Raw genomic sequence first — 15,514 nt, 5'->3', positions numbered from 1 at the left:
TCTCTATATGGTAGTTTGTTTGTGTTTGTTAGTATTTGTTTTGGGCTTGTTATTGTTTGCCTCACTGGGTAAACAGAAAGAGTACAGAAGTAATGCAGAAATGAACAATGCAAGTACACGATGAATATGAGAATAAGCTTTCCATTAATGACTCAGAATGCATCCAATGTTCATAGTATTATCTGTCGTAAAAACATCACATCCCTTCAATACCCGCAAGTAGTACAATATATAACAGCCAAAGGGGTGCGACACAGCCGTCGCGACTCAAACTACCTACCTGTCGGCTAACTAACTACTAACAAATAACATTACTCCCAAAACATAAGATATACATATTTCCCGACAACAGTTATTGTTTGTTATCTTATTTAAGCTATTTGTTAAACCCATGAATACACAGTTGCTCATTGCTTTGATGTATAAATGTATCTCACAATGTAAATCAAGGTATTTGATTGCTCTAGAAATTCTGATATAATCAACATAAAATGCCTTATTTTATTTTGTAAATATGGTTTTATCTAAAAATGTATTAATTGTTTGTCACCTTCTGGGTAGTGAGAGGAGTCAGTTGATAGATGATTGTGTTTTCGTGTCAATCTTTGGGTTTTTTAAAAAATCTTTGCATACCCAACAAAAGCAATGATCCTTGGCTAACCATCATTAGTCTACTTTTCTATTAGGTAAGAATAAAAATATGCATTTACTTCTTTGCCTAGCATGCATTGCTATTTCTATTATTAATTAAAGCATTAATTTTATCAAATATTATAGCAAAAACTTATATTGAACTCAAAGATCGTCCATTATACAATGTCAATAATCTAACGAACGAGGACACTTCGCAAGAGGCTACTGTAGAGATCAAAGCAAAACGAGATTACCATGCAAATGGTGTGGAGTTAGCAACCATGAAGATATTAAATGTCTCGAGAAAATGGCCAATATGAACATGATTAATGTAAAAAGGCATAACAAATTATTGGTCATTACTCGAGAACAAGCAAGGAAGGGTATGTACCCAAATCCACTAAAAAAAGGAAAGACTTCAAGAAAGAAAGAGCCAAATTGGAGCATGTTATGGCCAACAAACACCACCACTCAAACACAAATGCAAGTTGAGTACCGGATAAATTAAAATTCAATAAAAAATATTGCAAGGAATGTTAGAACTTAGAATAATATTTCTTTACTGTTAATGGTCAATAATGTAACTAGTTGGCATATTAGATGTCTTCAGTTGTAGGTAGTTAGAAGTAGGTGACTTCATTAATATCTACAATGTTTTGTAACTTCTATATATTGTAATCTTTCCTTCAGTAATAAGCAAGCAATTTTACCATTGCATCTCTGATCCGCTATTGGAACATACTGCAACTGAACTGATTCATCTTCTACCAGCTTGCGGATGTAGTGACAATGAAGCTCGACATGCTTGGTACATTCATGGAAGACTGGATTTTTGGCCAGTTTGAACACCCCTTGATTATCAGTATACAAGGGAGAAGGACTTGCTTGCTGTTTACCTCACTGGGTAAACAGGAAGAATACAGAAACTGAACAGCAATGCACAATGCAAATACAAAAGAAGTGCCAGAATAAGCTTGCCATTAATGTCAAAAGATGTTCATATTATAATCTGTCGTCAACATTACATGTCCTCCAACACCCGGAGATGGTACAATATATGACAGCCGAAGGGGTGCGACACAACCGTCGCGACTCCAACTACCTACCCGTCGGCTAACTAACTGACCGCCGTAACTCATTATTACCGACGACAACATAAACATAATATACCAACATAACATAATGATTATTCCCGTCAACATCATCCCCCCCAAGAAAAGAAGTCGACTCCGACGACTTAATACAAAATAGAGATGAACGGCAGGAACTATTGACGCCAGTCGGGCCCGGATCTTATACACTTGCTGCGTCCTCGCCTGAAAACCTTTTTCTGCTACCATCTGATGCTCAAGTGCGGATTTCACCAATATTGCTTCCTTTGCCATCACAGTTCTCCTGGGCCTAACCCAAACTTGTCTGCAAAACATGTTTTTCAGTCTTAGCTTCCACCAACTGCTACTCAAATGATTCTGTCTCCCTAGCCAATTTGTCCTCGATAGCCACCCGTGCTGCTCTCTCGGCATCCAACTCCTGGGTACGCTGAACTAAGTCTCACACGACTATTGCCTCCAACCTGGTGGTCAGCTCCTCCCGAGCCCTCTGTGCATCCACCAAGGCAACCTCACGTCCAGCCGAGACATACTCCGAGTTCCTCTAAGCGTACCAGTCATGCCTGGAGGTGGCCACAATCCGTTGGCACAAATGCTAGGAGCCACCACAAATCCTCCATCACACTCCCCAAAGGCTAAAAACTGAACTGAATAACTCCCTGGTGTCATACAACTGCACAGACTTGCAATGCCTTCCGTCAAACTCTGTTTGTTCCCAACCTCCAAATCCGTCTCCCTCTACGGCTTATGGCTTCCCTGCCAATGCTTCGCTACAAGCACAACACTTCCCGTGGTCTTCTGTAGCTCAAAATAAACTGGGGGTCTGGGGGCAGCGCCCCCGCGGGGTCGAGGGGCAGCGCCCCTCGCGGGGTCCTAGGGCAGTGCCCCAGGTGCGCTCCCTGTCGCAGTACAGGGCGGGGTCGAGGGGCAGCGCCCCCGCCACCAACACCAATTTACAACCTTCAGAACCCCACGAAAGTCCATGGCGCGCATCATTTCTGTGATATTTTATGATGTCAAAACCCTTCTTCTACACTCCAATATTTTCAGTGTCTAGGCTCCAGATGTCATCGAATCATTTTTCAATCCGTCGTCTTTTTTTTTTTTTTTTTTTAGGCACTGTAATGTCCCGCCATACCACCTCCAATCGTGCGGCTACTCCGTCTACCTGTGGCGATCGTTTTGCCCTTACGTGGCTGTGTGGAATTGTGCGAAATCCCGCTCTCCCTAAGCGGCGGATCAATCTGTAAGAACCCTCGACCCCATCCGTCCGCTTCACTCCCTGCGGTAGCTCGTGGGCTGTGTGTATTGATCTGGCCGTGCGGTGCGTCCCTTTCCCTAGCTGCGCGGTAATGTGCCTTCGGCCGTGTTCGGTGTCTTCTTCCTTAGCGTGCGGTGTTTGCTTGTTGTGCGGTGTTCTTTCTTCCTTGCTTCGTGCGGTATCCTTCTGCGCTTTCTTTCTTCCTTACTTCGTGCAGTGCGTTTTATTCCCTCCGTGTGCGGCTTCGTGCGGTGCATTTTATTCCCTCCGTGTGCGGCTTTATTTTCACGGCCCTTCGCGGCTTCCACCGCACAGTGGCTTCCTTCTTCTTTCCCTTCAGCTGCTTTTGTTTTCCCTTCGGTGGTTCCCTTACCGCGTGGTGGCGTGGTGGTGCGGGGTTCGGCGGCTGTATTCCTTCCCTTTGGTATGTGCGGCGTTGTGATAGAAACCTCTTCGATGGCCAGCGTTTATATTCCCACAGCCTTCGGCGGCTTCCACCGCACGGTGGCTTCCACCGCACGGTGGGTTCCACCTTCGGTGGTGCCACCGCACGGTGGTGTCCACCGTTGGTGGTGCCACCGCACGGTGGTATCCACTACGTGGCCACCGTACGGTGGTCTTTTTTTTTTTTGACCGTACGGTCGGTATCGTATGATCGTGCAATTTTTTTTTATTTTTTTTTTTAAAGTTGTCTAGAGAGTCTTCGGCTCGGGTCCCCTGTCTCTGGGATCGCCCTTCATCCTTCTCGGTTTTTCTCGCCCAAAAGTCTCCTGCTTTTGTCCCGTGCCTCTCGAGTTGCTTGCCCGGCCTCTCGGGTCCCTTCCATCCTCTCGGGTCCCCCTCCGGACTCTCGAGTGTCTGTCTGGCCTCTCGGGTCCCCTGCGCGCTTCGCGTGGTAAGGTTTCAATTTGTACCCGTTGGTGGCCAATCTATTTTCACTGGTCATTGAAAGACCTGGAACCACAAATTCTACAGGGACCACGACCTCCTTCCCGTACATAAGAAGAAGAAGGATAATAAAGATTTTGAAGACTGTGGTCTTCCACACAAGGTTCCAATTGTTGCCAACACTCTTCGGATTATCTACGTCGCCAAGGTTTGGGGCGTCTCCCTTCCAATATTCTTTGTATTCCGGCAGGTACACCTTTGTTGGTTGCTCTGGTTCCTCTACTTCTAGCCTGTAGCTTTGGAACATTTCGTAATCTTCCATCTGCTAGTGGAAGAGCCCGTTAAGTGAGCATCTCTCATCTTCAGAACATCCCTCCAATTCAAGCACCCCTTCACTGTTCGGCTCCATCGCGTTCTTGCCCTTACTTTCATTGGGACCCCCTTCCCCTTTATTAGAGTCCTCTGAGTCCGAGTCGGAAGAGGCGAGCTCTTCGCCAACATCTTGGGTGTGTAGGTCAATGTTATATTTCCGCCCTCCCTTCTCCATGGAAAGTGTATTTTTCTTCCAGTTGTGGTTTACCCTTGCGTTGATCAACCACGCTCTCCCCAGGATGGCGTCATAGCCTTTCTTCTTCGAGGGAATAACCACGAAATCTAACAAGAATGGTTGCGTACCAATCGTCACTTGTTGGGCCATCAACAGGCCGAGTGGCTTAATGCCGTGTTGGTCCGCTCCCACCAGGTTGAATGTGGGTGGCCACAGGGTGGGCTTCCCCAGCAGCTTCCATGTTTCTTCTGGTAGTACATTCACCCCAGATCCACCATCCACAATGGTGTCCTTCAGAATGGTCCCACGGATACCCATTTCTACCACAGCTGGGTGTCTGCCACTGCTCACGGCTAGTAACATCGGGTCAGTTGAAGGGCTGACGGAAACCTCCACCTGTGGTGTACTCTTCGTAGCGGTGGCGGGAACCCCTACCTGTGGTGCACTCGACGATGCGGTGGCGGGAACCCCTACCTGTGGTGCACTCGACGCTACGGTGCTTTGCACATTGGTGAGGATGGCAGTCCTCAATTGTGGCATAGAGTCTAGAAGGTCTTTTACCTTTATCGGCACCTCCATCTGCAAGATTTGCCCAATGATGTTATTTTCCGCTTCCATACGGGATGATGTACTCGCCACCTCGTTGTCCCGTCGTTCGATCGTCATCTCACGTTCAATATTGGCCTTTGCCTCCCGTAATCTCTCCTTCTCCGTACGGGGGTCGGGATAAGTGGCTTTTTTCGTCTGGGCGCGAGTGATTGCCAGTACTTCTTTTTCACCAGTCTTCTCAGCCTTCTCAATGTTGAGGAGATTAACCCCGCCTGTGGGCAATTTGCGTCCTCATGGTCGCCTGGCCCACACCAACGGCAGAGGTACTGAGGGGTGGCTTCCTTTGTGCAATCACGGGCGAAGTACCCCCACTGATTACAGGCCCTACATTGGATAAATGGCCGGCCCTTGGCGTCATACTGGATACGGCTTCCGTTATTGGTATTGTTATTATTACCTCTTCCTCGCCTGTTGTTTCGATAGCCGCCAGACGAGGCGTTGTTGCTCGCAGGCTGGGACGTGCCGGCTGACGCAGATGGTTCTGTAAAGAGAACCTGTTGGTTACAGGTCCTCATATTGTACGGACACTCCTTGGTAAGGTGTCCGGCAATCTGGCAAATATCACAAAATGCTTTTTTCGAACAAGACCCCTTGGTGTGTCTGTCGGTACGGCAGTCCGTGCACCATAACTCCCCTTCGTCGCCCTTGCTTGTGCTTCCTTTGGTTGCCTTTATCTCTCTCATCGTTCGCTCCATATCTTTCTGGAGAGCCCGTACCTTCCGATTAGAGTCGTCATCACTGCTATCACTTTTGTCAGAAGAGGAATCATCCTCCGACGAGGATTTATTTTTCTTCTTCTTGGACGTCTTCTGTTCATTTTCTAAATCCATTGCCCTGTTATAGGCGTCGGAATATGAAGAAGGAGGTACTATCTTCATTTTTCGTCTAAGGGATTTCTTTAGACCTTCCACGAACCACCGTTTTTTCAGTCCGTCTGCCGACTGGTTCTCCATCTTTCCTAGCAGCTCTTTGAGCCGCTGGCTGTAGGTTCGAACAGTCTCGTCCTTTCTCCGTTTCGTGCCGTAGATTTCGGCTACGATCTCATTATCGTCTCTTAGGAGACGAAACTCTGCTTGAAATTCCTTCTTCAAGTCTGCCCATGTGCTAATTTTAGCCTTATCCGTATCCGAAAACCAGTCGATGGCTACGCCCCTCAGGGTTGCGGGAAACTGTGTTACCCACTCGTCCTCATCGGTAACACCATTCGCTCCCCAAATTGTTTCACAAGTGCGACAGTGGCGGACAGGGTCTTCTTTCCCATCCCCATGGAACTTTGGAAGTTTTTGTTTTTGTGCCATACCTTGCCTTTTTACTACTGGTGGCTGTTGTCCTACTCCAGATGGGTCAGATCCTATAAGGGGTGCTTGACCGCCGTGCCCCGGTGTCCCTCCGACACTCCTGGCAGCCCCGGTGTCTTCTCCCTCTTCTGCCTCCTCCCCACTCCTTGGAGTTTTCCTAGCCTCTGGTGTGTGTGGCAAGTCCCTCAAATCCTTCAACTGAGTTTTGGTACACTCTATCCTACGGCGGGTTTCCGCAAGTAACTCCTCCCGACTCTGTGGGTGGCCGCTGGCCTCACCGTCCCCTTCGGAGCGTTCCTCCTCTCTTCGCTTATACCTCTGTCGCCTTTCCGCTTGCTGTTCAAGGATCAAGGCACGTTGGGCTATTGCACGTTCATCTATATATTGTTGCTTATTTTTGTCTTTATTCAGTGTATTGGGCATTAATTCCCAGACCGCTTTCTATATACTTAATGACATAAAAAATAGAACACTTTTATTCACTCATAATGTGGAAGACAAGTTTATGCCAACAATATGACATAATTATTACAATAAGTGTTCTTTATTCCGCCCCGTATGGCTCACGGTTCAAATGCCCCTGACCTGGCGCCATCTCGTTCTGCTTCCCGTTCCTCGTACTGTTGCAAAATTTCTTGGCGTCGCTCTTCCTGGGCAATCTCCCCCAGGCGAGCTTGTTGTGCCAACGATGCTTGTGCTAGCAATCGGGGGAGATGGTTCATCAACCGATTTACCTCCGGACTCACTTCCAACGCTGTCCACACGACACTTAGTGGGACTTCCGCCTCTGCCGCCTCTCGTCACACGTAGGTCTGAATGGCTACTTGGAGTAGAATTGAAAATTCTCTCGTCGCGGTGTCTTCTCCTACGTAAAGTTCTGTTTGGGCATCGTCGATCTCCGGGTTCACCTCACCAACGGGTAGGCCCATTGTGTCTGTGCGCCATCCGTGTCTCCGTGTCTCCTGTTCCCGAGTTCGTGTCGGCAACGGCGCCAAATGTTTACCTCACTGGGTAAACAGGAAGAATACAGAAACTGAACAGCAATGCACAATGCAATTACAAAGGAAGTACCAGAATAAGCTTGCCATTAATGTCAAAAGATGTTCATATTATAATCTGTCGTCAACATTACATGTCCTCCAACACCCGGAGATGGTACAATATATGACAGCCGAAGGGGTGCGACACAACCGTCGCGACTCCAACTACCTAACCGTCGGCTAACTAACTGACCGCCGTAACTCATTATTACCGACAACAACATAAACATAATATACCAACATAACATAATGATTATTCCCGTCAACACTTGCAACATCTGCATGTCAGAGAGCATCCTTCGGAGCCAAACTGCCTCACATGCGGCCTTGACTGTTCCCCGATATTCGGCTTCAGTCGAGGAAAGAGCCACGTCCTATTGCTTCTTGCTACTCCAAGTGACAGCACTTGAACCCAAACTGAATACGTACCCAGAAGTGGGTTTTCTGTCATCCACTGAGCCTGCCCAATCTGAATCAGTATAACCAATCAGCTTGGGATCGTTGCACCTGCTATACAGAATGACATAGTCTGAAGTGCCTTTCACATATCGCAGCACTCGCTTCGCTGCAATCCAATGATCACCTTTTGGAGATGTCATGAAGCGAGAGATGTAGCTGATAGCAAAACAGATGTCAAGTCTAGTGGCAGTGAGGTAGATGAGGCTGCCTACTAGTTGTCTAAATTTGGTTTCATCTACTGCAAGTGAATCAGACTTGGCTGATAACTTCAGCCCTTTCTCCTTAGGTGTGGAAGCAGGTTTACAATCCTGCATTCGAAACTTGTCAAGCAAACTGCAGGCATACTTGGACTGTGAAATAAAGATACTATCATCAATTTGTCATCAGTCTGCACAAGTCTTGTTTGATGGCTATAATCAAATGTGCTAAATTGTCGGTAATGATCAAGTCATCCATGTAGACAACAAGAAAAAGGATATCATCACCATAGAGTTTGACATACAGATTAGTGCCAGAGGGACTGCGCTGAAAACCATGTTCAACCAAATACTGATCAATATTGAAGTACCAAGCCTGAGGGGCTTGCTTCAGGCCATAGAGGGCTTTTGCCAATCTGCAAACCTGATGTTCCTTACCAGGAACCTTGAAGTCAGGAGGTTGAGTCATACAAACTTCTTGCAACTCACCGTTGAGAAATGCACTCTTAAAATCCATCTGGTGAAGTTTCCATCCAACTGAGCTGCAATGGCGAGAAGAAGACGAATTGTGCTCATCTTGGCAGTAGGAGAAAAAGTCTCCTCGTAGTCAATGCCCTCCCGTTGTGTAAATCCCCGAGCAACCAATCTGGCCTTGTACTTATCCAAAGTACCATATGCATGATACTTGACTTTATTAACCCATTTACAGCTGATAGGTTTCTTCCTAGGAGGCAAATCAAAAAGAACCCAAGTGTTATTCTTCAGAAGACTATGGTATTCTGTCTCCATAGCCTTTTCCCACTCAGGAATGCCTTTAGCCTCAGAATATGTCTAGGGCTCATGGATGTTGTGGATGTTGGCCATAAGTGCAAAGTTGATTGTATTCTACTGCTTTCTCTTTCGGCGAACTGATCTATCCTCAAGAAGCTCATCATCATGAAGATCTCCTATTGTCTTGGTCCACCATTTAGGCCTGAGGGTAGAAGTACCAACATCTGGCATTGGAGGAACAACATCCCTTGGAGTTTCCGGAACAAAGTCATCTGAGCCCGGATAAGTTTGTTAAATTCAGGGGGCAACTTGGTGTTTTTGATAGATTGACCATTAAGGGAGGGTGTTAGAATAATATTTCTTTACTGTTAATGGTCAATAATGTAACTGGTTAGTTGGCATATTAAATGTCTTTAGTTGTAGATAGTTAGAAATAGGTGACTTCATTAATATCTACAATGTTTTTTAACTTCTATATATTGTAATCTTTCCTTCAGTAATAAGCAAGCAATTTTACCATTGCATCTTTTTATGCAATAAGAAAAGTACCTCAAACTTCTACAGCAGTTAAAGTAATGGATTTATTAAAAAGCATTCCTAAAATCCAAAATGTCATGGTTGTATATGAGAAGAATGAGACAATGCATGCTATAGTCCATTTCAAGTCTAGAGAAAATGAAGAACCAATAACTGAACCTCACTTGTGAAGAGGCTAAGTAATAGATGCTATATTACTGACAACTAACATGGCAAAGAAACCAATCGAAGTACATATGGAGATCCTTGAAAGGAATCTCACAAATACAATTGTTGATAGTAGATCTGGTGTAAATGAACTTCTAAGAAGAAACTTGGAGAAGTCTAGGTAAGTTGACAATCTAGCCGCCAAGGTTGGAAGGCCCAATTAAAGATTATGATATAATCCAACTAAGCAGCCAACAAAACTTTCAGATCTAAACCTTATTATAACACAGAAGAAATTGTGGAAAATGACATATGATAAGAATCAACTTAATATCATTTATTGAACTTGGGTATGAGCTGAATTACAAGATTAGGAATTAGCGTTTCAGTTACAAAGTAGACCTTATGATCTCACTTAATGTATTTCTTTCTCAAATACTTTATCTGTCAGCTTCTCTTTCTCTAATTTTTCATATAAAGGCAGGTCTTTGATCTCTAAGTCACTTTTCTTCTATCATTCTATCCATTATGTTTGTCCTCAAATCATATTAGGCTTCCTTACTTATAGAAGGTGTTGAATGTGCTGCGGGTGGTAACATGATACAAACCCACATAATAATGTGATAAGGATTCTTGGACACAAAATTAAATGTACTTCCCTTTGGCCAGCCTTGGAAGTTGACACATCATCAAGGCGTGAGATGCAGGTCCATTGCTAATGTACAGCATCATCATTACCAATGCACTTCAACCTAGGACTCTCCAAATTTAATCTGTTGCATATGTGAGCCCTCCTTGGACCTATACGGAAATAGGTAACATTAAATCTTTGCACAAGTCTTAAATACTTCTAGTTTTACTGCTTCTGGACTTGATTGTGTGTGTTTGTTTGAATAAACATTTCGGATCACACTCTGTGATTCATCATCAGGATGATAGAAAGCTCATGGAATAGAAAAATAGACTGTTGCAGAAACATTGATACAAACAAACACACACAATCTAATCCAGAAGCAGTAAAACTAGAACTATTATGGATTACAGAAAACTAATATCTTTAATCTTAAATATTTGTTGCATCATTCAAACAGGTTATCGTTGTACAATAAATAAGCTGGCATAGGTTCCAATTAACTCTTCTGGATGAAAACATACACGAACCGGTTACAAACTCATGAAAATAGAACGGAACATTCTAGACACATGTTGGAATCCAATCAACTGCAATGTATTGTGGTGTCACTGCATGCAGCTGAAGTTATAAAGCTCTGAACTTTGCAAAACATGAGTGCAGTGGCATACGGTGCCACAAACTTGACACGCACTACAAGAACTACTTCAGAAAGCTAATAGAATATTTGTAAAACAAACAAACATTAGAGAAATCTTTTTGGTTGATGAGAAATTGCTCTTACACCTTGGATGCTCCTACATCAATATTTATGCTCATTGGGGGTGTCAAATTTTTACATCAATCTTTAAAGCACACATGGCTGGTTTATTGGACTAGCTAATAGATGTACTCATAGTTATCAGAAGACATTGGGGTAGTAGTATGAGGACGAGGATGGGAACATAAATCAAATTAGGCCCCGCAAGTAAATGGACAAGGAGATGGCTACAACATATATAAATGTACTCATCAAAAATTGCATATATGGGGATGGAGAGTGATCCATGTTCCTATAATGGAGTTTCCTGGGAACTATGGTCATATGTTTTACCAACCCACCCATGATTGTAAAGTTCATGTCTTGACCTACTGACAGCAACTAGCATATTAAATAACTAAATTTGTTTTTATAATATTGCCACTTTCAATAATGATTAGCAGACTTTCAAGTCTATCTGTTTATTTTGTCCATTTTTTGTCTTATTGCTACAATAACTTGAAAATCTTAAACACAAAAATTAAGGTACTATGTTATTTTCACTGTGTATCCATAAGGATGAAGCACTTCCTGTGAGTCGATGCCAACACTAGCTGTATAAATAGATGGTGATTAGCTTTCTTTTTATAAGCCAACTTTATGAAAGAGAAAAATTCCAGCAACTATGTAAGAAACTAGGGCAAAATGCTCTCTTAGTTAACCGATGTGCATTTTTTATGATCAATATTCACATCCTCTTACCAAGAAAGTGTATAACTGAAGACCAAAATAAGATAAGATGTACAGAACAGAACCCAGACAAGTCCTGACCCATCAAACTTAACCCGATATAATGTCCACGATCAGATCTGTCCAATAAATTATAATACTTGCAGTCTACAGCATTTTAATTGTTAGTATTTACAGTGGAATACATCAGACTCCAGAACAAAAAGAAGGTTTTCCCCTTAAAAATTCAAGTAGGGTGAAAACAACAAATAGAATTAAATGTAAGATTTCTAGGACGAACTATTATTTAAAAAAATGCATACTCAGAATTTCTTACTTCTTCTGGACATGTCGGCTTTAGAATTCCTACAAGAGATTGGCTTGGAGATGGTTGTTGAACAGGTGGACCCCTCAAATCCCCAGGCTGGGCTTCTGGACCAGGATGAACTGAAGCTGGAGGCACATCAGACGGAATCCTGAAAGAAGTAAAGGAAGTCCAATCCAGTGAATCAACTGGACTTGCACTCTCACTATGTTTATAATATCTTCTGCGTTTCAAAAAATTTCTTTTTTTCTCCTCATGCCACAACTGCGCCAACCACTCTCTGCTTAAATTATGGCTTTGCCTTAAAGTCTGTTTGAATGGATGTACTGTTGATCCATGACATGATGCGAGGAATCTGGAGATTACAAGAGACTTGTACAATTGGGAATCATTGAATATGGACTTTGAGAAGCACTTATTCCCCTGGGCTTTTAAAGTTCCTTTACCACCATGCAGCTTGCTAGCTGAAACACAATCCAGAAGAACTCCTTCGTTGTGACGTCTAAAATTTATTGTCTGCTGGCCATTATGCAGAGAATAAATCGTAGTGACTCCCGCCATTCCTCTTTTGGCTAGCTCAAGGTTATTGAATTCATTACATCTGTTTGCTCTCTGAATGATATGGGACCACTTTCCAAGTGTATTCATGTGAAGAGCAATTAAATTACACCTGCTCAGTAAAATTTTGACCAGTTGATTAAGCATTGCCTTGCATGCAAAACAAAAAAAAAATTGCAAAAACTAGTCAAAGTCCTATGTATCAAAGAAATCTCATGACATACCACTTCCCAGTAAATAAAAATATTGCTAAACTGGAAGACACCTTCTGAAATAACAGCTTTCTATTGAATGCTCACAAATTTTCAATATAAATTGCAAGAAAATAAAGTGTACATATCTTATTGAATCCAAACATTCCATATGAGGAATTGTGCTGTACATCCTATAGAAAGCACATCCAAGAAGAGCTTTCCATGTTCGATACCACTAGTGCTACTTCAACATCTTTCAAAAATGTTTCTTTTATACTCTACAATGAATCGTGTAACAGAGAAGTATACAGATTGTATAGGTCAAAGAACTCTTACTAGATGCTATTAGGTATGCCAAACCACTCGCTCTCAATCTAATCATCAGGAATTTCTCTTGGCATTGAAAGGTTTATTGCTCTCCTTGCCCACAGCACACTGCAGATACAAATGCATAATACTGGTTTTCTCTCTACCCACAGGGTTTCATTTGCCTTAAGTGTTAGTTGACCTTGTTTCCTCCTAGGATTATCCAGCCTGACCACTTTAACCTTGGACATTCTGATATGACCATTATCAGATCCTACATTGGCCCTCTTCTGGTGGTAGATGATGGTGGTATCGATACTTCTAGCCCAAGCTTCACTCCAAAGAAGAGATAGCTTCACTTTCTATCTTTAGTGTCCATATTTGATGTTCATACTTTCCTCATTTCATTAAAGGGGATTTTTCCATAACATGTTTATTTGTACTTACACTTGGATCATACGGCTAGGGATTAAACTACATTGAATTCACCCCCTTTAGCCATAGTAACACTGTTTTTATACTTTTAGTGTTTCGTTACTTTTACGAATTTAGAATTCCTTTTACCTAGTACTTTCCTATCATAACTAAACAAACTTTTTACAATGAAATAATTACTTTATTTCTTGTGTGCCTGTCATGCATGTGCTTATTTCTTGCCTGTTCCTTTTCTCATTACTTTGTTTTTCTAGCTGTGAGCATGCATCTACTATTATCACAGCCAGTGATCACACCTATAGATTTCTACAATTACGAAGTTTCCACGGGTTTCTTATTCCCATCTAGGTTTCTTCTAAAACTCCCAACCCAAGCAAATGCGACAAACCCAACTTCCTCTATTCAAGCCAAAACATCCCAATAGTAGGTCTGGTTGTGTAGATTGATCTGCCATCCTCAGCAAACCAGATCCAGCTTTTGTGGAACACTTTGGAACTACTCCAGTTCATGAGCCAAATTAAATTAATTTGTGTACATTGAAATTTTATCAGAAATTTTTGCTACAAACACCACCTTTTCCTTCTGCAGAAAGTCGCACTTCTGCCCCCCCAAACTGTCATGTTCCTGCCATGACACTCCTCACAACCTACCTTAAGAGAAGAACAAATTAATAAGATACATCTATACATTCAGAAAATTGTCTTGTGAAATAAGACTTCACAATTTTCTAAACAGCAGCCCGTAGTGTTTGTCTCCTTGATCTGTAATCTGATTGAGCCAAGGCAAACAGATACTAAAATCTATCCTTTCAATCCAACCTCGATGCTTAGTGAGTTAGGACAACATATACTCAGTGATTACTACACCAGGGCACACGGGGTTTGTGTGGAGCAGCAATTCCCTTACTGCAGCAATAGAGTGGTATTTTTAAATATTAAGTTCTGGCGTAGCTATGAACAACATTTAAAATAATGTTAAGGGTCAGTGATTACAATGAATAAACAAAGATTAGGATTAGACAAAGACAAACGGCAACACTTCACACCAATAAATAATGCCTGGGTTATTAAGTTAATAAGGGCCCAATTCATTAAGGTAAAAGCAATGAAGAAAGCAAGAGTCACGAAGGAAAGGATCACCATCTTTGGAAGGATGTAATCGATCAAGAGACATATCCTCTCACATATCTTGAAGGATATATAGGTGGGGTCGATATGCCAAGAGTGGGGTAAAAGAATCAGAATCGAATATATATTATCTAGCAACCATCCAAAGGATCAGAAATTATTATATAAAATCTGTGCTCATAAAAGGAGATCGGATTGCATCACTGGCAATCAATATCTATAACAGAAGATTGGTATGCTGTATCTACTTATGAACTAGTGCTTATTTATGTTATGTTATGTCTGCATCCTATTAGGAATAATGAGCAAATATATGTATAATATAAGTTATTATATAAGTTACTATATATATTCTGGTATAAATAAATAAAAAGGAGTATTGTCAATAAGATTTGCATTTGTCAATAATAAGGAGATCAAATTTATACTTAGTTTCATTTATGCACATATATATTCATAATATAGAAGATACTAGCATATTCATAGCCCGTTTACAAAATCATTTCTATTGCCCCTCCCCTCCCCCCATAAGGAGAGGTGTGGTGTTGTTAGGGAGAGGTAGAGTAAATCCATCCCAAATTAGGTGAGCCACAAGAGTGGTCTGGTCAGATGTTCCTGAAACCTGGGCCCAATTATGGAGGTGGTGTCATTGCGCCCTGGACAAGTAAATCCCCATCCAAGGTTAAGGATTAGAAAGGAAGTAAGAATTGGGGCTTGAATATAGCCACTACCAATTGTACTATGAATAAATATGGTTAACTAGTTTAATAAATTAATTAAGGCGTAATAATATTAAGGGTGTTGACTATTGGGAAATTGACAACCTCCTAGTAGGGGGCATTACAATTGGTATCAGATCTTTTATCCTACCATCTTGTAAAAAAATAAGTTAATGCAACATAGCCAAAGGGCACAAAGAGCCTTAGACAGGGAAAGGAAGAAACTAGCAGGAAACCCAACGTAATGTCCCTTGT

At 42.4% G+C, this 15,514-nt stretch overlaps 1 protein-coding gene across 3 annotated transcripts in view; it reads right to left on the bottom strand.

Moving 5' to 3' along the window:
- LOC131078677 (uncharacterized) overlaps positions 1-15,514 on the bottom strand; it is a 257,382-nt gene that overhangs the window by 188,215 nt on the left and 53,653 nt on the right. For all 3 annotated transcript variants that reach the window (XM_058016430.2, XM_058016428.2, XM_058016429.2), the window contains exon 2: positions 11,933-12,590. In XM_058016430.2, coding sequence (XP_057872413.2) covers positions 11,933-12,568 — 636 coding nt within the window. In that variant the 5' untranslated portion in view covers positions 12,569-12,590. The remainder of the gene's footprint in view (positions 1-11,932; positions 12,591-15,514) is intronic.

Source organism: Cryptomeria japonica, chromosome 2 (assembly GCF_030272615.1).
Source record: "Cryptomeria japonica chromosome 2, Sugi_1.0, whole genome shotgun sequence".
NCBI classification, from domain to species: Eukaryota; Viridiplantae; Streptophyta; class Pinopsida; order Cupressales; family Cupressaceae; genus Cryptomeria; species Cryptomeria japonica.
The sequence above is the reverse complement of the archived record's forward strand: the minus strand, read 5'-3'. Positions and strand labels throughout refer to the sequence as shown.